The sequence below is a fragment of the Pelophylax lessonae genome, assembly GCF_965119305.1.
Source record: "Pelophylax lessonae genome assembly, chromosome: 5".
Taxonomy (NCBI): Eukaryota; Metazoa; Chordata; class Amphibia; order Anura; family Ranidae; genus Pelophylax; species Pelophylax lessonae.
Window position 1 is genome coordinate 81,898,812 of NC_138772.1, and position 21,929 is coordinate 81,920,740.

General features: G+C 42.6%; 1 protein-coding gene across 1 annotated transcript in view; it reads right to left on the bottom strand.

Moving 5' to 3' along the window:
• The window catches only part of MPP7 (MAGUK p55 scaffold protein 7), a 401,547-nt gene that overhangs the window by 274,219 nt on the left and 105,399 nt on the right, over nucleotides 1-21,929 (bottom strand). Inside the window, exon 4 of the mRNA XM_082259696.1 lies at nucleotides 6,926-7,006. Coding sequence (XP_082115822.1) covers nucleotides 6,926-7,006 — 81 coding nt within the window. The remainder of the gene's footprint in view (nucleotides 1-6,925; nucleotides 7,007-21,929) is intronic.

Below are 21,929 nucleotides of genomic sequence, written 5' to 3' on the forward strand. Positions count from 1 at the left end.
TAATGTTTTATGTTGTATGTCTTGTTTTTTTCATGTTTATACTGGTCACATACAATACGGCAAATTGACTATCTGTACGGTGTTGTATTTACATATTATTATTCACATTAAATTGCTATGATTTACATTTTACTTCTGAATCCCTACATTTTTGTACTGACCATCGAACCTTGTCGCGGGCATTAAGCATCGCGGCCCCAGCCTGTAAACATCCCCGTCCGCTGCCTATTGCAGAATAGGAGGGAGCTGTTGGCAGGTTATAAAAACGTGGCTCAACCGCACATTTTTGCCGTTCCCCCAACCGCAAGTCTAAACTAAGCCTTACCATGCCTGCAGTCTCTGACAGTTATGTGTTGCATTACACACACTGAATGATGTGAGGCACTTTGGTGGTGTCAAGGCTCTTTATATAGTGTAAGCCAACCACTACTGCCTTAAACCGTGCTTTGCACACTTTTTTGTTGAAAAGATCTTTCCACTGTCATAAAAGATTCACTGTTCAAAAAATAGATCTGTGACAATGCCTGATAATATTCTTCCAGGTACAGAAAATGCACATAATTTTGAACCACTTGCCGACCACCAGCAGTACATATACTGCGGCAGATCGGCTCTGTCCCACGAAGCAACGTAACTGTACGTCGCTTCACGGGACCACAAGTGGGGGCACGCGCGTCCATTCGCCACAGGGGAAGCGGATCTGTGAGTCCGGTGACCGCAATTGCTGCCGGGCACCCGCGATCGCTCCCCATGGAGGCAGACTGCTGTTTTGTCAGCAATGAACACAGGGATCCTGTGTTCCTCCTTTTTAGAAACACAGGTCCTTGTGTTTATTCCATAAATACATCCCCCACACAGATGGAAAGCACCCATTAGGGATACATTTAACCCTTTGATCGCCCCTGGTGTTAACCCCTTCCCTGCCAGAGTCATTAGTACAGTAACAGTGCATATTTTTAGCAAAAGTGTCAAAAATGTCAGATAGGTGTCTGATCTGTCCGCCGCAATGTCGCAGTCCAACTAAAAATCGCTGATCGCCACCATTACTAGTAAAAATAAAAATAAATAAAAATGACATAAATCTTTTTCCAAGTTTGTAGATGCGATAACTTTTTGCGCAAACCAATCAATATACTCTTATTGGGATTTTTTTTACCAAAAATATGTAGCAGAATATATATTGGCCTAAATGATGAAAAATTTGATTTTTAAATTTTTTGGGAATGTTATATAGCAGAAAGTGAAAAATATTGTTTTTCTCAGAATTTTCGCTCTTGTTTTGTTTATAGCGCAAAAAATAAAAATTGCAGAGGTGATCAAATACCACCTAAAGAAAGCTCTACTTGTGGGAAAAAAGGACATAATTTTTTTTGGGTACAGCGTCGCACGACCGCACAATTGTCAGTAAATTTAATGCAGAGCTGGTTAAACAGACAAAATGGCTGTAAAAATATGGTCACAGCTGAGTGCCTACAGATGAGAAGGCAGTGCCGGTGACAGAACACCGATGGTAAAGAGCAGTTTGAGTGAGCACATTTCTGGATTCTGGGACAGGTGAGCGTACAGTTTTTGTAGCTGCTGACTTTTAACACACAAATATGACTGAAGCTCCTCTTTAACCAGTTCTGGACCGGAAGGATTTGCCCCCTTACAGACCAGGACATTTTCTGCGATTCGGTACTGTGTTTTTTTAATGGACAATTGCACGGTCCTGCGAAGCTGTACCTAAATAAAATTGATGCCCTTTTTTTACCCACAAATAGAGCTTTCTTTTGGTGGCATTTGATCACCTTTGCGATTTTTATTTTCTGCGCTACAAACAAAAAAAGAGCGACAATTCTGAAAAAAAATATATATATATTTTTCACATTCTGCTATAGAACATTCCCAAAAAAAAAAAAAAATTAAAAATCATTTTTTTAACATTTTAGGCCAATTTGTTTTCTGCTACATATTTTTTGGTAAAAAAAAAAAAAAAAAAATCGCAATAAGCATATTTTGATTGGTTTGCCCAAAAGTTATCACGTCTACTAACTATGGGAAAGAGTTATGTCATTTTTATTGTTTTTTTTTTTTTTTTACTAGTAATGGTGGCAATCTGTGATTTTTAGCGGGACTGCGACATTGCAGGGGACAGATCGGACCCCTGACATTTTTGGTGGGACCAGTGACATTACTACAGTAATCAGTGCTAAAAAATATGCACTGTTAATGTAATAATGACACTGACAGGGAAGGGGTTAACCCAGTGGGTGATCAAGGGGTTAATTGTAAGCCTAGGGGCGTGTTTCTAACTGTATGGGGGATGGGCTTTTAAAATGATCATAGAGACCCGTGATCCTACATAGAAGGATCACAGGCGCTCTGTGATCATTTCAGGGAGAAGAATGGTCAGCTGTGTTTACAACAGCTGCCCGTCCTTCTCTCTCGGCGGGGAGCCATCGGAGTCCCCGCTGCCGAGTGGGGGCGGGAGTGTGCTGCGCTCGCCCCCTAGCTGCAGGCGCGTGACTGACGTACAGCTATGTCAGTTCGTGTAGGAGGGGCTGCCTGTGTAAATCTGTGGCGGGCAGGCCGACCGTTAGAGGTTAACATGATGTCTGTCTAAGACAGATCTTTTGTACAAACTATCCTTCCAAAATGCTTCATAGACAGACATTTGCCTTGGAATCGCCTGTTTCTTCAAACGCTTTGTAGGATCTGTGGGCATCCTAATGCGCTATAACCTTTAACTGAATGCTGAACTCGTTGTGTACAAACACCAAAAAACTATGATTGTTTTAGTTCAGTTGAGTAAAATACATTACCATTCATTGCAGCTTGCTTCCTTTGCTTATTCCCCATTAAGATCACAATAAATTGTTTGTAACCAGATATTTTTTTAAATGGCATTTTAATAGTTTACAAAAACACCAGCTATAAAATACGCTTAACTTTTATTATTTTACAGGGAAACACGATGATTGCACTTGCCTTGCCGCACAAATGAGAGGTCTAAATGCCCAGAAAATGTCATTTATCAGAAGAACTTCAGTCTCACATAGACAAGGAGATTACTACAATAAAAGCTTGGGTTACGCATCTATAAATAATGGGGTACACAATTAAAGATCAGTTCTCCAAAACATCCCTCATATTCTATTGAGAGATGAGGGAAAAAGTTACATTTTCCAGGAGATAATTCATCCTATTTTTAATATGGAGTGTCCAGTCTATCTCTGTATGGTACATTATAATCTTAACTCTTACAGAACGGCTCTGGGCAGACAGAAATATACTCTTTACATTACATAGTATTCTTTTAGAAGTAATAAACTGATGTTATTTTAACCCCTTGCCTGCTGGGCACTTTCACTCCCTTCCTGCCCAGACTAATTTTCAGCTGAGCTGCCACCTACCAGCTATACTATATGGCCAAAGGTTGGTGGACACTTGACCTGCATGCCTACTTGAATTGTATGAGCAAACGTATCTAGATGCACAATTTTTGTGCTACAACACAAAATACGTTTTAGAAAGCTTGTATACTTCCAACCTTGAGGTGCATTCTTCTGAGTGGGAGTCATGTTTGGGTTATTTCATTGTCTTGTATAGTAAACCATAGGGCTAGGTAAGTAGGAAGGAAAATAATTAATGGTTTTGAAAATTGTACAAAATAAAAATCTGAAAAGTGTGGCATGCATTTGTATTCAGCCCCCCTGAATCAATACTTTATGGAACCACTTTTCACTGCAATTACAGCTTCATATCTTTTTGGGATGTCTCTATCAGCTTTGCACATCTAGAGAGTGACATTTCTGCCCATTGTTTTTTGGAAACAAGTTCAAGCTCTGTCAGATTGGATGGAGAGCGTCAGTGAACAGAAATTTTCAGGCCTTTGATAATGTCCTAATTGGGACAAAACGCGTCAGTCACGCCCGCATGTCGACACGCTGACCTTGGCTCCCCTAATTCCATGCGCATTCATATGGGTGGATATGTGAGTTGCCATTTATTTGTTCCTTTATTATTCATTAAAGAAGTGTACTATGCCGTTGGAGTTTCCTCTTTATTTTGAGGTATACGGTACAAAAAGGTTGACCTTTGATTGGGATTTTTTAATCGCTCTCTGCACCGATTACCGATTAAATTGGAGATCTGCCTATCCCTGGGGGATTCTTTTGGAAACCGTTGATTACACATGCTCCATTTGACCTACCTTAATCAGTGGTCATTTCGTTCCGGTAAGCAGACACCCCTTTCATCTGGCGCACGTGGTGATTCTTTCCATCTTCATTAATCCCATCCTCTGGTGTTGGACTTCTTGGCTTTCAACTTTGAGTTTTATTATCTGCATTTGAGGGACTTTCCATCAAACTGGAATATTCAACATTTGTGTCTAATATTTGCTGGCGCTGTACTATTTAGTTAGGGGTATCAGAGTAAAGGGGGCTGAATACAAATGCACGCCCCACTTTTCAGATATTTATTTGTAAAAAAATTTGAAAACCATCTATCATTTTCCTTCCACTTCATAATTATGTGCCACTTTGCGTTGGTCTATCACATAAAATCCCAATAAAATACATTTACGTTTTTGGTTGTAATATGACAAAATATGGAAAATTTCAAGGGGTATGAATATTTTTTCAAGGCACTGTATATGGCTGTTTGCTATGGTAAAAACTAGCATACAAAATGCAGTAACCACAGCTACAAACCAAATGAAAACTGATTGATTGAGATAAATACCTGCAAATTATTTCTGCACTGAGTAGCTAAAGTGTATAGGCATCCACAACCATTAGAGGACTTTCAACTTGTATTTTCTCAGCTAAATTGACTTTTTCCCTAGCAATAAGACCATATTCACACATTTGTGTTGCAGCAACATGTGGTAAAAAAGAAAAGAGGAAATGCCTTGCTGAAAATTAATTTTACATGTCACATCAGATTTCTACTGTAAGGACTCCTTTAGCTAACCCTAAAGTCCTCATATGAGCTCTGGTGGGTTTCATGACCCTTCAAACAATGTGGCTAGTCTGGTCTGTGACGACTTACTGTGACCACTAACTAAGATAAAGCTCGCCACACAATTTGCTACAATTTCCTTTAGACCTACCAACAACTTTTTAGTGAAAGGACCAACCTGATTGGACACAAAGGGGTTTTTTACTAAACTGGAGAGTGCAAAATCTGGTGAAACTCTGCAAAGAAACCAATCAGCTTCCAGGTTTTATTGTCAAAGCCTAATTGAACAAGCTAAAGTTAGAAGCTGATTGGCTACCATGCGTGGTTGCACCAGCTTTAGTAAATCTCCCCAAAATGAACTGGATAGCTGATGCAGGGTATACACGCACATAGCTTATTTTTGTTCAATCTGCGATAATAAGATAATAATTTAAAGGAATCCCATCCATGGCGGAATCTCCTGTTGCAACTATTGTGCCAAAGCCGGTACCTGTCAAAATACCTGAACAGTGGTTGCATCTGATTGGATGCAGGCGCTGTGCGACCAGCAATTTTCCACCCGGCTCCTTTGATTTTTCATTCAAAGGATGTCGGGGAGGAAGTGCCACCCACATTGTCAATTTTCTATAGCATGTGCCCAGTTTTGGGTAGGCCATTATATTGCGTAATTTAGGTAAATCTAAAGGAGATTGTACAAAGATTATACGATCAGATAGTAATGTGTATTGTGAGTTATACATGCGACACATCACTGAAAACACAACACACACACCCCCTGAGAGGGCCTGTAGTTCCTTCTGAGGACCCCCTACTGTATCCTTTAGTGATGCTGGGGTCAACAGGATATGCTACTCAACGCACCTAAAAGTGTCAAGTAGCAGCGGCACCTAAAGTTCCATACCCGCTTGCCGGCCAGCCACAGTTGGTTAAATTAGCGCAGTGCCAAACTGTAAAAAAGAGCCTGGCTATGAAGGTGGTAAAATCTCCTGGAGTTCAAGTGGTTAAGAGTTCAAATTTAACACACCACCTGCTGGATAGGGAAGTATTTCTCTTCTTCACTTACAGGGGTTTGCTTGCTTTTTTTATTTTACCTGGCAACAGGGTCACTTTAAAGAGGAAGTAAACCCTCCTCTGTAACTTTTACCTATAGGTAAGCCTATATTAAGGCTTACCTATAGGTACTGTAAATATCTCCTAAACATGTACCGTTTAGGAGATATTTACCTTACATGCAGCCAGTGACATCACTGGCGCATGCGCTCTGAAGGAACGGCCGCTGGTGCCGTTCCTTCAGAGTCCCGTGCCTTGACCGTCGGCTCCCGCGCACGTGCGCGGGAGTGACGTCACCGCGGCTCCGGCCAATCAGATGGCCGGATGCCGCGATCCCGGAAGACGGGCGACTGAACATGTCGCCCATCATACAGGTGAGTGAGCGGCACGGCGGGGGCTCGTTGTAAGGTAAGTATTTCATAATGAGCTAGTATGCGATGCATACTAGCTCATTATGTGTTTGTCTTTCAGGTTGTAAAAAAAAAAAAAAGTTAAACGAGTTTACAACCTCTTTAAAAGGGTTACTTCCATTAATTTAGTCTCTCCCTGTAGGCCTACTGAGATATCCAAGCTCTCCGACACACAACAGGTGACCTTGTACCCTAGTTGAGATTTTGGAGGGTTGCATCTCTGATTTACCTCAGATGACCCCACACAACATGCTCACAAATGTACAAAAACTGACAAACAGCTTCGTTCTTTCCTAGTCACTGCAAGTTGTCACAACACCATCATTTACGTTTTACAGTCCGTCAACCGTATAGTTTCTGGGACGGAGTAAAACAAACCATTTCATACTCCCTTAAAAGCACAGACAGTACCTGGAAGAGTTTTGTTCTCGTTTCCAAATAAACAATCCCTGTTTTCTGCTTAATTCGCAGCAAACGGACACTTTAGAATCCATCCCACAGGTGTAACATGTCCTCACCTTGAAATTCGGCTTTGACAGCAGCTTTAACAATTCTCTGATCTCGCTGTTCAGGGGCTTGCTCTGCAGCTCTTCAGCCAGCTGTAAAAGAGACAGAATTGACACCATGAACATTAGCCGAAAGCAACCTCACCCATCGCAGTGACAACTGAGAATCGATCTTGTTCGAGAATATTGCTTTCCAGTATGCTCAAAACAGAAGCCAGCATGAAGAAAAACAGACCATTAATCACTAGCTCTCTGCTTCAGGCCTCAGCGGGCCAGATTCAAGCCAGTTCCTTCAGCAGAGTTTAAGTCAAGTAATCGTATCTGGCAGCGCAGTAGTCAGATCACATTCTGATTTATGGCTCTGGGGGCAAAGTCGTGCACTTCATTTAGGGGAATGGCTCTTTGCGTGCAGACAAAGGACTGCTTGTAAAAAGTGACGGATCAAACTTTGACACTGTCTGTTTAAACTGAAAAAGTTGCTTCTGAACGAGGTGGTAAAATTTGCATCGCTTCCAATAAGCCACAGAAGATGTGCTGTTCGCTATTCGAGTATGGACAGAGAGGGGAAAAAAGTACCCCCAAGAGTCAGAACTGTCTGTGCTTTACGTTATGTTTACACACACATAAAAATGAGTTCCTTAATGTAAAACAGGGTCAGTCTAAGCTGCTTATACATGCCACCTAACACAGATATTGCCGTTAGATCCAATAAATATGTTATATGAGCAATGGAAGGGGGAAAGAGGCACATGACAAGTCAAGTGGCAAATAAAGTCTATATTTTTTCAAGAGAGACTTAAGTCTATTAACATTTTTTCTTTAGATTCACATGTGAAACTTGTCATGAAAGAAATATAAAGGCTGCCATTGTTAACCTCTTCTAAAAATTTGAATAGCCTGGATGTCTTGCTGTTTCGCTTACTGAATCATGGTAATAAAGCCCATACGTAATTAAGGAGTTCCTTCTTTATTATGACTTTAAAGCGGAGTTCCACCCTCAAAAAGAACTTTTCCCCATCCGCTCTAAATTACCTGAAAAAGAATTGAATTAATTTTTTTTTTTTTTATTCACGTACCTTGTTTTTAAAGAAAATATACTTACCTTCCTTCCTCTTCCTCCCACCACCGTCACTTCCTGCTTGCATTGCATCCTGGGAGCTGAGCGTCATCGATCCCAGGAGTCAATGCACCTGCACCGGCCCTGCTCATCACTTCCGATGCAGGTGCATTATTCCCTGCTGAACAGCTTCTGGGCATGCCCAGAAGCTGTGCAGGGATGACACGCCTGCACCAGAAGTGACGAGCCGGGCCGGTGCAGGGCATTCTGGGACTCCGACGTCACCGAAGAGGACGCTCCGGCTTCAGCTGCCCACACCTGAGATGGCAGCGCTGGACAAGACATTTTCAAGGTAAGTATTTCTTCTAAAAGGTAAGTGAAACAGGGGACAGTTCAGAGGCTATCGTTGCTTAAATGCACTAGCCCTGACTGTCCCGGGGGTATTTTTATCTAAAAAAACATTTTCAGGCTAGAACTCCGCTTTAAGTTACCATTCACACCTCAGCATTTTGTAGCTTGAAGCTCCACAGCGCTGGAGGGGAAAAACTCAATTATTCTCAATGGAGATGGTTCACTTTTCTACTACAAGTCACCTGAAGCTCAAAAAAAGTTCTGGAGCTTTTTTTGAAGCTCAAATTAGGCAGATGTGTGTTTTGGCCATTTATACTCCCATAGAAATTAATGAAAACATGCGATTTGCGCATTTTGCAGCACGTTTTTGAGAGATTTTCTGCTCATATGAAAACATTTTAAAAAAAGTAATAATATATGAATAAATGTAAAATAAACTCACAAATATCATCATAAATAAATAATAAATAAAATACATTAATAATATGTAATATTAATTAACCTCAACCTTAAAAAAAAAAAAATCGGCTGCTATGTGCTACAGTAGGAGGCGGAGACATGTCAGGAATATTCAGACTGGCGGGAAATGACAACAAATACACACAAATGAACCAGATTTATTATGATCAAAGAAACAGTGGTCAAATTACATAACAGATGGCACTTTACCCCAGTAAGGCTGCACAGAATGATCCCATAAGAACTAGATACCTGCTTTAGGCGCTGCCCTGATAAAGGGACACGCCTTCACACTTTTTGGGAATGCTTGGCAATCCAGCCCTTATGGCAATAGGAGGAATTAAAGGCTACATCTAATGTGGGATCCCCGCTACCTGTACAATCCCCATATGTTATTTTTTTGCAGATATACCGGAGGTGTTGCCCCCCTGCCAGAAACGAATCCACACATCGTTTAGTGCCATTAATTGGGCCATAGCCCTAAATTGGAAGGCCCCCCTCGGTTCCATGGGCCCAAGTCCTACACTGCATGGAAACGATGAAACTTATGGAAAGGATTCACCATACAGTCATGAATACTATGCATATTTAATAAAATGGTTATCCTGGTCAGCGAAGTAAGAATCCCTTGTTGAGGGGTGCTATATGGTACAGAAACCACAAACATAATTTATTATTTTTTCTCATGATGGTAACATATATCATTAACCTTGACCTTCCTGGAGTCTACGACATAGGAGGCTTCAGCATATTGCCCAAAAATATTTATGAGCGTTTGAGAATTGCTTTGCGCACTTTTTGTTAGTTTGCTTAGTTGATCTATAGCTGGTATGCTATCATTACTTTACACTTGTACTTTATTCTTTTTTATTGTTGTTATACTCTCATATGAGTCTTTTGCATATTGATGTTCTCGCTACAGTTAGACTATGGATGAATAGTCTTTTTTTTTTTTCTGAACCTGTATATATTCGGCCTCCTGTACCCATGTGACTTTCAGTTTTCTTTCTCTCAATAAAAAATTTGTAATAAATAAATAAATAAATAAATTATATTAACAATAATAAAATAATATTAAACACACCCAAATCCAGAACAAAAAAATGCTAATAAAAATAATTTATTTATTTTGTGTTTGGGTTAGGGTGCTTAGTTATTTATTGATATTTTATTTTTTTAGAGCCGGTTCACACTGAGGCGATCTGACTTTGGGGGGGGGGCGACCTGTGAAGTCGCGTGCACCGCGACTTCGGCGCGACTTGCAGGGACTTAACATAATGGAAGTCTATGGAAGTCTATGTAGTAGTAGCACCCTTACCTTAACAAAAAAAAAAAAATAACGCCAACCCCTAATTCTAACCTAAACTTAAACTTAACCCCTTACCCTAACAAAATAATAATAGTAATAATAAATGAACAGCTGATGGAAAAGCTAAAAAAGCTGAGGAACCTAGCAACAAATATTGTGACAGATGACAGTTTTCTCTATTGGCTAATAATAAAAACCACTAAAGCTAAAAAAAAAAAAATGCTGTATAAAAATGGTGCCAATCACACATAAAAATGCACCAAAATCGTGCATAAAAACGAGCAAATATATGCAGGAAAAACGCTCAAAGATGCTATTCTCAGATGTGAATGCAGCCTCACAATTTGCATACAAGCTATGGGTTTCCAGTTATAAGAGGCTGCCATACCAGTTATGGGAGACTGTAGGTTTTCCATCTAGCAAGTCACCATCACAGCCAGATCAATTGCATTTTCAGAAGGTCAGTGAGGACAAGCCGCCTAGTTCTCTAATGACATGTTTATTTTAACTACTTTTAGCATATGTTTACCTCGAGAGTGACTGGTGTAAAACAAGCTCAAAGCTGGAGCAGCAGCCTTGTACTTGTGTTTGTTTTATTCAGCCAACTGCCATGTAATACGGATTTGGTGGCTGTAGAGCTGCCTGATCAGTTTTACAGGGTGGGCAGTGTGGTCCAAGCATGATCTGTGCTTACTTAGCTGGAGTGGACTGCAGGAGAGACACTGGGGATCTAATAGAAAGGATCTGTCAGCTGCCCAATGCTATCACATGGGCCTTGTTAGCCCCCTTGTGATAGCAGTGGTGGGCTTGAGCACTATATGGCCATATGGTGGGACCAAATCCCCATTGTTATTTATGGATTGTCTTCAAATTTGGTAGTAATTTCTTTTGCATGTGTGCGCTATTCTTTTTTAATATACATGTCTTTTGGTTCATAGCTGCACCAGCTTTAGAAATACATGGGTATGCTCCCCCAAATTTTTTGCTTGTTTATTATGTATTCGGTCTACCGAGGTTGAGCAGCCCATCCCACCCCCTACACACACCTGTATTCTATCAGTGTCCACTATCAAGTGGATATAGGAGGAGTCCCCTGTAGTGCATTTGCACATCTTTCCCAGCAAGGAGTATTATCTCCAAGGGTTAGAAAGGCTGGATTCATCTCTTTTTCATGGATAGTGTAGGACCCACTGATAATGGGGTACTTTGACGTAGTGGTGGGCTTGAGAACTATATGGCCATATGGTGGGACCAAATCCCCATTTGTATTAATGTATTGTCTTCAAATTTGGTAGTAATTTCTTTTGCATGTGTGCGCTATTCTTTTTTAAGGTACACCCTTGTTGCCTGAACCACATCCAGGGAATGCAAAGCAATTTCCTTAAGATTCTTAGGCCTGGGACACAGGGAAGGCAACACAATGTCTTCATTCAAATGAAAATCAGAGACGACCTTCGGAAGGAACGACGGACATGGACGAAGAACCACCTTATCCTTCTGAACTACCAGGTAAAATGAACAAGACAGCGCCGCCAGCTCAGACATCCTGCGCGCAGAAGTGATAGCCACCAAAGACGTCACATTCTGGGATAAAGTAAGCAGGGGAACCTCCCCAATATTTTCAAAGGGAGGCTTCTGAAGAACAGACAACACCAAATTGAGGTCCCACGGCGGCAACGGAGACCGAGCCAAGTGTCTCACTCCCTGGATAAAGGTACTCACCAAGGAATGTGTGGCCAACAGACGTTGAAAGAAAACCGCCAAGACCGAGACCATGCTGTTGATGGTACTCAAGGTCAGGCGCTGCTCAACCCCTCTTTGGATGAAAGCCAAGATCTGAGTCACCGAAAAGGAGCGAGGGTGACTTCAAAGTACGGTGGTAAATCTTCCTAGAAGTAGATTTTCTAGCTTTTAACAGTGTAGGGATCACCAATTCCAACAACCCTTTATCCTTCAGCACCTGGCTTTCAACAGTCAAGCTGTCAAAGCAAGTGACTGTAAAGCAGGATGGGAGATTGGCCCTTGGGACAGCAGATCTTCCCTGAGAGGAAGTCTCCAAGGAACATCGGCGACCAGCCGTACCAAGACCGACGAGGCCAGTCTGGAGCCACTAGGATGACCAGAATCCCTTCTGTCTCGATCCTGCGCAGGAGTCTCAGTAGAAGCTTGAGAGGAGGAAAGGCGTAAATCAGACGATACTGACTCCAAGAAGTCACTAATGCGTCTCTGGTGTCGGCTAGAGGATCCCGTGACCATGCCACAAACCTCTGCACTTTCCTGTTGAGTTGAGAGGCCAAGAGATCCACCTCGGGAGTACCCCACCGGAGACACAACTGATGAAACACCTCCGGATGAAGTGACCATTCCCCCTGGTCCAACGCCTGTCAGGTACCTGTGAGGTAATCTGCCTGCCAATTTTCCACCCCTGGAATGTGTACAGCAGATAGGGCTGGAATGGTTTGTTCTGCCCACCTTAGACTGCCAGCTACTTCCTGAGCTGTCAGAACACTTCTTGTGCCCCCTTGGTGATTGACATAGGCCACAGCTGTGGCATTGTCTAATGCAGTGTTTCTCAACTCCGGTCCTCAGGGCACACTAACAGGCCAGGTTTGCAAGAAAACTGAAATACATCACAGGTATCATTTTCTGCTCAGTGATTGCAGTATTGTAGTCTGCATCTCCCCAAGGTAATACTTAAAATCTGGCCTATTAGTGTGCCCTGAGGACCGAATTTGAGAAACACTGGTCTAATGGAATCCATACTGGACACCCCTGGAGATGACTTGTCCAATGATCTAGAAAAAGTCTGATTGCTCGGAGCTCCAGTACATTGATCGGTAGCCTAGACTCTTCCAGAATCCAGACCCCCTGAGCACACTCTGTGCCAAGGATGCCTCCCCACCCAGAAAGGCTGATGTCTGTGGTGATGACTGTCCAGTACAGGGGAAGAAAATATTTTCCCAGATGAAGTGCCAGAGAATGAAGCCACCAAACCAGGGTCCCCCTCGCTCTCCGGGCTCAACAGGATCAGATTGTCTAGAGCAGTGTTTCCCAACTCCGGTCCTCAGGGCACACTAACAGGCCAGATTTTAAGTATTACCTTGGGGAGATGCAGACTAGAATACTGCAATCACTGAGCAGCAAATGATATCACCTGGGATGTATTTCAGTTTTCTTGCAAACCTGGCCTGTTAGTGTGCCCTGAGGACCGGAGTTGAAAAACACTGGTCTAGAGACTCAGGATCCTTGTTCCATTTCACCAGAATTTCCTTTTAAAGAGAGCTCGTGTGGAACTGTGCAAACGGAACTGCTTCAAAGGTAGACACCATCAGGCCCAGCACCCACATGCAAGTCCAAAGAGATGACGGTCTGCTTAACAGCAGAAGTTGAATTGCCTCCTGCAATTTCTGAAGTCTTTTTCTGAGGAATAAACACTCTGGCTGAGGCCAAGCCCAGCATCAGACCCAGATAGTCCAGACTTGTGGACAGAACCAGAGCAGACTTCTGAAGATTCAGAATCCAACCGAACTCCTTCAGAGTTCGCAGAGTAATCTCCAAGTTGTCCAACAGAGCAGTCGAAGACTCTGCTCGCAAAAGCAGCTTGTCCAGATACCCCAGCACCGCTATTCCCAGCTGACGCAGCAATACTAGCACCGGGGCCAATACCTTTGTGAAAACCCAAGGAGGCGAGACCAAAAGAATAACACCACAAACTGATAATGCTTCTCACCCACGGCAAAGCGGAAGAAGCGCTGGTGGGCGGCACATATTGGGATGTGAAGGTAGGCATCCTTGATGTCTATAGAGGCGAGGAAATTCCCCTGATGTATAGATGCCACTACTGTGCGAAATGATTCCATTCGGAACTTCTGTACCCGCACAAAGCAGTTTAGCGCCTTGAGGTCCAGAATGGGATGCACCTTGCCTTCCTTCCTGGGAACTGTAAGAGATTTGAGTAAAAATTTTGAAAACTTTCCGATGTCGGAACTGGAACAATCACCCTTTGAAGTAATAAGTCTTGCACTGCCCCATAGAGATCGCCTAAGCGATCCGGGGACAAGTGCAGGTTGGAAGGGAACAACCTTTCCTGAGGGTATGATCGAAACTCCATCTTGTAGCCGGAGCGAATGACTTCGTCGACCCATTTGTCCTGGATCAGTGAGGTCTACAGATCCGGAGACCAGCAAAGACGTCCCCCTACCCCAGATACGGGTGAGGGAGCCCCTTCATGCGGAGGAAGTCTTGTCCGCAGGTCTGGCAGAACCCGCTCGAGGCCTGCTGGACCAAGACCTCTTAGAACCCCCGGCGGAGGCCCTGAAGGGCTTAGATCCGAAGACCGTTTATAAGCCGAAAAGAAAGGCCCCGCCTTCAATGGGAGTCCTTACCCTTGGAAGCCTGAGGAAGAAGAGTACTCTTTACCCCTGTGAGACCTTTGATGATGTAATCCAAGGAAGCTCCAAACAGGAGATCCCCCACAAATGGAAGATCGGATAAGCCCTTCTTATAAGCCTGGTCCGCAGACCAGCATTTTAGCCAGATAATACACCGCAGGACCACCGCTGAGACAGACAGTCTATAAATCAAGGGAGTGGCATCCAAAGAGGCATCACAGATACTGTAGCCCTTGGACCAACTGATCCACCAGCTCTACAAAGGCAGGGGGAAGCTGTTCTCCCTCCATGTCCCGGCGTAGAAGTTTTGCCCACTCTGTCATAGCTTGCAACAGAAGGGCAATGGTAAATACCGGTCTAAGTGCCAAACCATCGACAGTGAACATATGGCGGGTCAAAGCCTCCAACCTCCTATCAGTCGGATCTGTGAAGACCTCATAGGGGTACCGCATTGCAAAACGCTTAGGGATTGCAAAGGTGTGTTTCGGGAACTCTAAACTGTTTTGGGACAATATTATTTAGGAATAATGGATGGTAAAGGCTAGCAATAGACCACCGAGACAGGGGGGAACACCGACTTGGAGGGAGGGGAGCCCGGGGTCCGACCTTCTCAGGGAGGGGCCCACGTCCACCCCAAAACCCCCCAGGGGTAGAGGGGGACAGCTACTTACCACACCAGGAACAGGGTAGTCCGACACTTGATTGTAGATCACACAGGAACAAAATAATAAAGTAGGAAAAAAATTATATTTAAAAATAAAAAATTGCCAGGACCAGAGATCCCATCAAAGAACTAGGTCCTTACTCCTGACTAGGCAGAAAAAAAATGGAATACCTATATCAGAGAGTGGGAGTATACTCCTGGGACTGCCCCATAAGCGTAGTCAAATTTTTTGTCTGCCTAGTGTCCTACTGCTGTAGGAGGCAGTATAACCCATAGAGTCATGAAGATGAGGAGCTGTGTTCCTCAATGAACGAAAGAGAAAGTAAGTTTTGCATTTCATTTGAAAATAAGGTCCCAGAAGAGTGGAGAGGCACAGAATCCAAGTTGCATGGGGTCCAGTGTGAAGTTTCCACAGTCCAGGGGCTAAATCCAGCCCTCAAGGCCAATTCATGTGGCCCTCGCACCCAGGGGGAAGGGTGGAAGTGAAATGTGAACAGCCTATGAAAGAGAGCTAATTCTTGCACACTATGCATAGCAAACCCCTAAACCCTGCACTCTGTATGTAGCACACCCCTGAACTCTGCATTCTGTACATAGAACACCCCTGAACTATGAACTGTGTACATAGCACGCCCCAGAATGGTGAACCCTGCACGTAGCACACTCCTGAACTCTGCATGCTGTACAAAGCACACCCCTAAGCTCTGTACGTAGTGCACCCTGAACTGTGCACTCTGTATACAACATATCCATGAACTGTGCGCTCTGTACAAAGCACACCCCTAAGCTCTGTACGTTGAGCACCCCTGAACTCTACACTCTGTATGCAACATATCCCTGAACTATGAACTCTGTACTTAGTGCACTCTGAACGTAGCGCACCCCTGAACTGTGCACTCTGTACAAAGCACACCCCTGAACTATTCATTCTGTATGTAGGGTACTCATGAAATATGAACTCTGTACATAGTCACTCCTGAACTCTACACTCTGTATGTAGCGCACCCCTGAACTCTCCGCACTCTGCACATGGTGCATTCTTTAACTCCAGACACAATGCTCTCCTGGCATTTATTGCCCCTTTTAGATCCTCCCACTGTTAGTGCAATTTGGCCACACCCATCATTTAATGCCGTTCAGTGGGGGGACATTGTTGAGTTCCTGCACCTATTCTCTGAGAAAAAAAGACTTGCATACATTTTTTACAGTCTTACTGTACAACCAGGCCTTTGAGGACAACCATAATGCTGATGCGGCTAACAATGAAATTGAGCTTGACACCCCTGTTCTAGAGCCCTTTATGCTTTCCTCTCCTGACCAGCTTTATGGAGATGCCGATTTAATTTTCTAGCAGGACTTGGCACCTCCCCACACTGCCAAAAGTACCAATACCTGGTTTAATGATCATGAAATCACTGTGCTTGATTGGCCCGCAAACTTGCCTGACCTAAACCTCATCGAGAATCTGTAGCGTATTGTTAATAGTTAGATAAAAGGACACCAGACCCAACAATGTAGACAATGTGAAGGCTGCTATCAAAGCAACCTGAACTTCCATAACACCTCAGCAGTGCCATAGACTGATCGCTTTCATGCGACACTGCATCGATGCAATAATTCATGCAAAAGTAGCCCGACCCCGTGTGGAGCACATACTATACTGTACATGGACATACTTTTCAAGCCAACATTTCCGTATTAAAAACCATTTTTTGTATTCGTCTTATGAAATATTCTATTTTCCTGAGATAATACTGAATTTTGCATTTTCACTAGCTGTAAGCCATAATCATCAATATTAAAAGAAAGAAATGCTTGAAATATATCAGTCTGTGTGGAAATAATCTATTTACTTTTAAATTTAATTACTAAAATAAAATAACTTTTTGATGATATTCAAATTTTTTTAAGATGCACCTGTAAATTGTTTTTCCACAAGGCCTCTGCTTTAAAAATAAAATGCAGATTTTAACGTGTGAAAAAATAAAAGAAAACTGCTCTATAAGGGAACTGGTTAAAGAAAACCAGGGTAAATGACAAAAGTCAATGCATGACGAAGTTGAGTCTTACCAAGCCTTTCTCAAACAGGGACAAGTCGCTAGGGATTCTTTAAGCAATGATGGATTTGTCTTCAGCTTACACTGAACAATTTAAGGGGATGCTATATTGAGCACAAAGTATAAGGAGGAATTTCTTCAATGGCCACTTGTGTATGGGGACACTACAATTTTAACTGACTCTTTTATGAACATTACTATTTATTTCATGAATAATACTAAAAATAGTTTTGTTGTATAAAGCCCAGGTGTAATTTAAAAAGATATATTGAGGTGTGAAATTCTCTAGATATGCTATATTACTTTTTCGTTTATTTAAAACATTCTACTAATTACTGATCAGGCTAATGCACTGGGGGCTGTAGTTATGTTCATTTTTAGCAGGAGATCCTTGAGACCTTGAAAATTATTTTAAGGGTTCCTCTGGGGCAAGGTTTCTCAACCAGGGTTTCTTGAGCAATGAGCAATTTCTGCCTCCCAGATAAATTTCCACTGACACCATTGATCTTTTTAGCTATCTGTAAGGGGTAACTCCTCCCAATGACCACAAGTGTAAGGCCCCTTTCACACACGCGGACCGTTCAGATCCGCCTGTCAGTTTTTCAGGTGGATCTGAACGGATGCCCCATGCACCTCTATGGGGCAGCGCAAGTCAGCGGAGACATGTCCACTGCTACCTGATCCGATCCTGTCCGTCAAATCCGGATCTGGTGGATCGGATGGGATCGGATGAGAATGGACAGGCGGTCCGTTCTCATTCGATTCCCCCCATAGAGGACAGCGGGGACCTGACAGCTCTGTCTCCACACACAGAGCGGAGACGGAGCTGCCATCCGCCTACTCAGCGGGGGATTGGCGGATGGATCCCTTGCTGAGAAAAACAGAGTCCGTCGACAGAGCGGACAGTGTGAAAGGGGCATAAGAAGCATTCTTCCCACTGACTATCACACTAATGTATTATGAGTTGTAGTTATATGATTTTTTGGAAGGGTTCTCTGAAACCGGAAAGTTGTTTCAAGGGTTTGCTTGTGTTAAAAAAAGGTTGAGAAAGGCTGCTCTGGGGTAAACTGGTCGAGAGGCACTGATCTAACCTGTCAGGGTATAACTTTACATACATTGTTTGCTTCAAAATGATCCTTAATGTGAACAGCCCCCATCTTGCCGAGCAATGCCTGGTTCCTCAGAAACCCATGCAGCATCAGGTGGGGTATGTGTAAGGCTTTGCAAATAGCTATCAAGAGAAAGTCCCTATCGTGGGATTTGTGGCCACTTTTTAGATCAATCAAGCTTGGCTTTAAACTATGAATAGTGTTTTGTGCGAAGACCAAAACATTAACTTTTGGTCTCATCAGACCTGAGAACACTTTTCCTGTTTCTCCCACATCCGTCAGATATACTGATCCCTTCTTAGCTGACTCTTTTAAGCCATCCTTACTAGTTTAGGTGGGCCGCCTCATGTAGGAACGACGACTGTGCCATATATATACCCTTTTTTAAATAATGGATTTAACAGCACTCTAGAGGATGTTTATTTTTATTAATTTACCCATGACTGATGCTTTTCCAGAACTTTATCCTGGACTTGTTTTGATAGCTCTTTGGTCACTATGATGCTGTTCATTCAAAAAATATCCTCTACCAAAATCTGGAGCCTTAAGAAACAGATGTATTTATTTTGAGATCATGTGACAATTTAATTGCACACAGGTGAACTTATTCAACTAATAATGTGACTTTTGAAGGCAACTGGTTGCATCAGAGTTAGTTCACAGCAAAGGCGTGAAGACTTATGCTGTTCACACCTTTGAATTTTAGGAGTGTTGTGGAGTGTTGAAAAAACTCCTACTTGCTGCATCTTTGGTGCTTTTCCAGCAAAATGCATGTTAACTAGGGATGAATGGCTAGAACTGTAAAATGAACATAAAAAGCAAAAAGCACACTGCAGGTACAATGCACCAAAACACACAGAGGTAGGAATGGTATCAATACTTTTTTTATTCTTATTTGACATTACTGACAAGGATATAAAATCCTAATGAAAATAATTCATATTTCAATTAATTAAATCTTAATAAAATTAGCTTTCAATCCAAGTTGTAAGAACACAAAATGGTGAAAAAGTCAATTGGCAAAAAGGATGACAGACTCATCGGGGGTTTCTAGCAAACAGCCGCAGGAAAGAAGTTCTATTCAAAGCAATGAATGGCTGACAGCGCCTGCAGTGCCAAATGTTATTCTAAAGCTAAAACGTTTTTACCTTGACGCACTCTCTGCATTGGGGCCACGTTGCACTGTAGGTGTCTATAGACTCACACAGCCCGACTCACGATCAAGCATGCACATCTGCCCCTATAGCAAATGGTTTGTTATGAGGGTGGACAGAGAAGAGGGGGAGCAAGAAGCGCCAGCGTGGGACCCCAGAAGAGGAGGTTCGGGGCTGCTGTGTGCAATACCATTGCACAGAGCAGATAAGGACATGATGCTCATTAGTTTAACTTTAAAAAAAAAGCCTTTAGAAATGCTTTAACAGCTCTGTATTTTAAATTGAAAAACATATTATATTTTAGATCTTTAAAGTTGGACAGCATGGATTGCTGCAGTAACAGGCTTACAAGGAAATATATTTGGTCTCTTGCTTAAAACTGTACCGTATGTTTTAAACCACTTTAAAACAAAATAACTTTTTAAATGATTACCTGCTAACAAAAAAGGCTTATATATAAACAATTGTACAGTATATATGGGAGTTCACATACTGGAGCAAGTAAGGTAAAGTGTGGATTCAGAGCCCCATAAATGTAAAGGTCTCCTTATTATGGATTGCTGGTGTGGCTTACAGACCGCATGTTACTGTAACCTCTCTAATACCTGGGAAGGCTGCAGATAAAATAAGTAAAGCCTGCTCGCTGTTAACATAATGTCCTGGCAACGCACACAGAGAACATTCATCCACTCAGACATCATTTGTTAGAAGAAGAAAGCTGTCCACCCTCTCGGAGACAGATAAATGATGCCTGGGAAGTATTTGTACTGCCTCCGTATCGATGCTGCCACAGAGTAAGCATCTGAGACCTATGATACACAATTATAAGACAGTATCATTTCGCAGTGAAGAAATCGTTAAAGGATAAGTTCACTTTTTAAAAAAAAAATTATAAATGCACATTTTTTTGCAGGTAAAAAAAATGTGCAAAGGTTTTTTTGGAGCCTGTAAAGCATTGCACCAGCGATCAGCAGATCTCCAACAGATCTGCCAGTGTATCTGGGTGCCTGTACATCCCTTGTGGGTAAGCAGATACAATCTGACATAATGGCCTACCACAGTGCTGTGGTATCTCATCGAAAATTACTGCCGGTGTTGTAAAATTTTGTCGGACCCGTGAAAAAATCGGACCTCGTCACTTCCGGTGACAGAGCATCACAAAACAGCTGATGGGAGTCGTCCGTGCGCATGCGCAGAAGACATTGTTCGAGGTTTGGCAAAATTATAACAGAGAGCAGACAGCTGACTGAGAGGAGGCGGGGCTGAGGTGCGACGGAGGACACCGCCGCGTCATCGAGATATTACAGGGACGGAGGCACAAATGCAGAGCTGACAAGAGGAGGCGGGATGGAGGTGCGGCCGTGTAATAAATGCAGGGCTTAAGCGACTCCTTCTGTTTTATTATCTTTAGTAATTATCGTATTATTTATCCTTAGGATTTCATTACATTTAGTATTTCTTATTTTGTATTATAGAAATACTAAATGTTATGAAATCCTAAGGATAAATAATACGATAATTACTAAAGATAATAAAACATAAGGAGTCGCTAAAGTCCTGCATTTATTACACGGCCGCACCTCCGTCCCGCCTCCTCTATTCAGCTCTGCAGATGACGCAGCGGTGTCTTCCGTCCCACCTCAGCCCCGCCTCCTCTCAGTCAACTGCCCGCTATGTGTTATAATTTTACCAAACCAAGATAATGTCTTGTGTGCATGCGCACTTGAGACTCCCATCAGCTATTTCATGACGTAGGGCCACCAGAAGTGACGAGGTCTGATTTTTTCATGGGTCCGAGAAAATTTTAGAACACCGGCCCTTGTCGTTTTCCTTTCACAGAACACTGTAAATAAGTGGCACGGCCAGGAAGGGTGGAGCCCCAGTCGACTACGTTTTTTTTAAAATTGTGACAGCTAGCGGGAGTGGTGGGTTGGGGAGAAGATCCCGGCTAGCTGTCAGATAGGGGCGGTGCGGGGGCTGGTCCGTTTGTAACATGTTACCCCCTTAAAATGTTAAGAAAGGTGAACTTATCCTTTAAATTTTACTGCAGCTATAACAATGATTATTTAGGATGCTCATTAATAATAAATATAAATGTGGAACTCTGCATATTATATAAGAACCCTTTAACTCAGATATACATTCATTAAAATCATATGTGTTTTAAATGCAGCTAGAATAGAATAAATACTTTAATTTGTTGTTGCATTAGATTCCTTTCATCCTTTGTACAGAAGAACTCAGACTGGGAGATGGAAAGGCACCACTCAGGGCCCTTTTACTATGCACAGTCATACACAAATCAAAACGTTACTAAGTGTGTGGGCTCCCCCACTTGATAAAAGCCAATAATTTATTTGACATCAGTAGAGACATGTTGGAAAGTTTGGCATCCATCAGCAGGTGCAGCCATTGATCACGGTTTTCTGACAGCTGCTGCCAAAATGCAATGTCCCTTGAAAAAA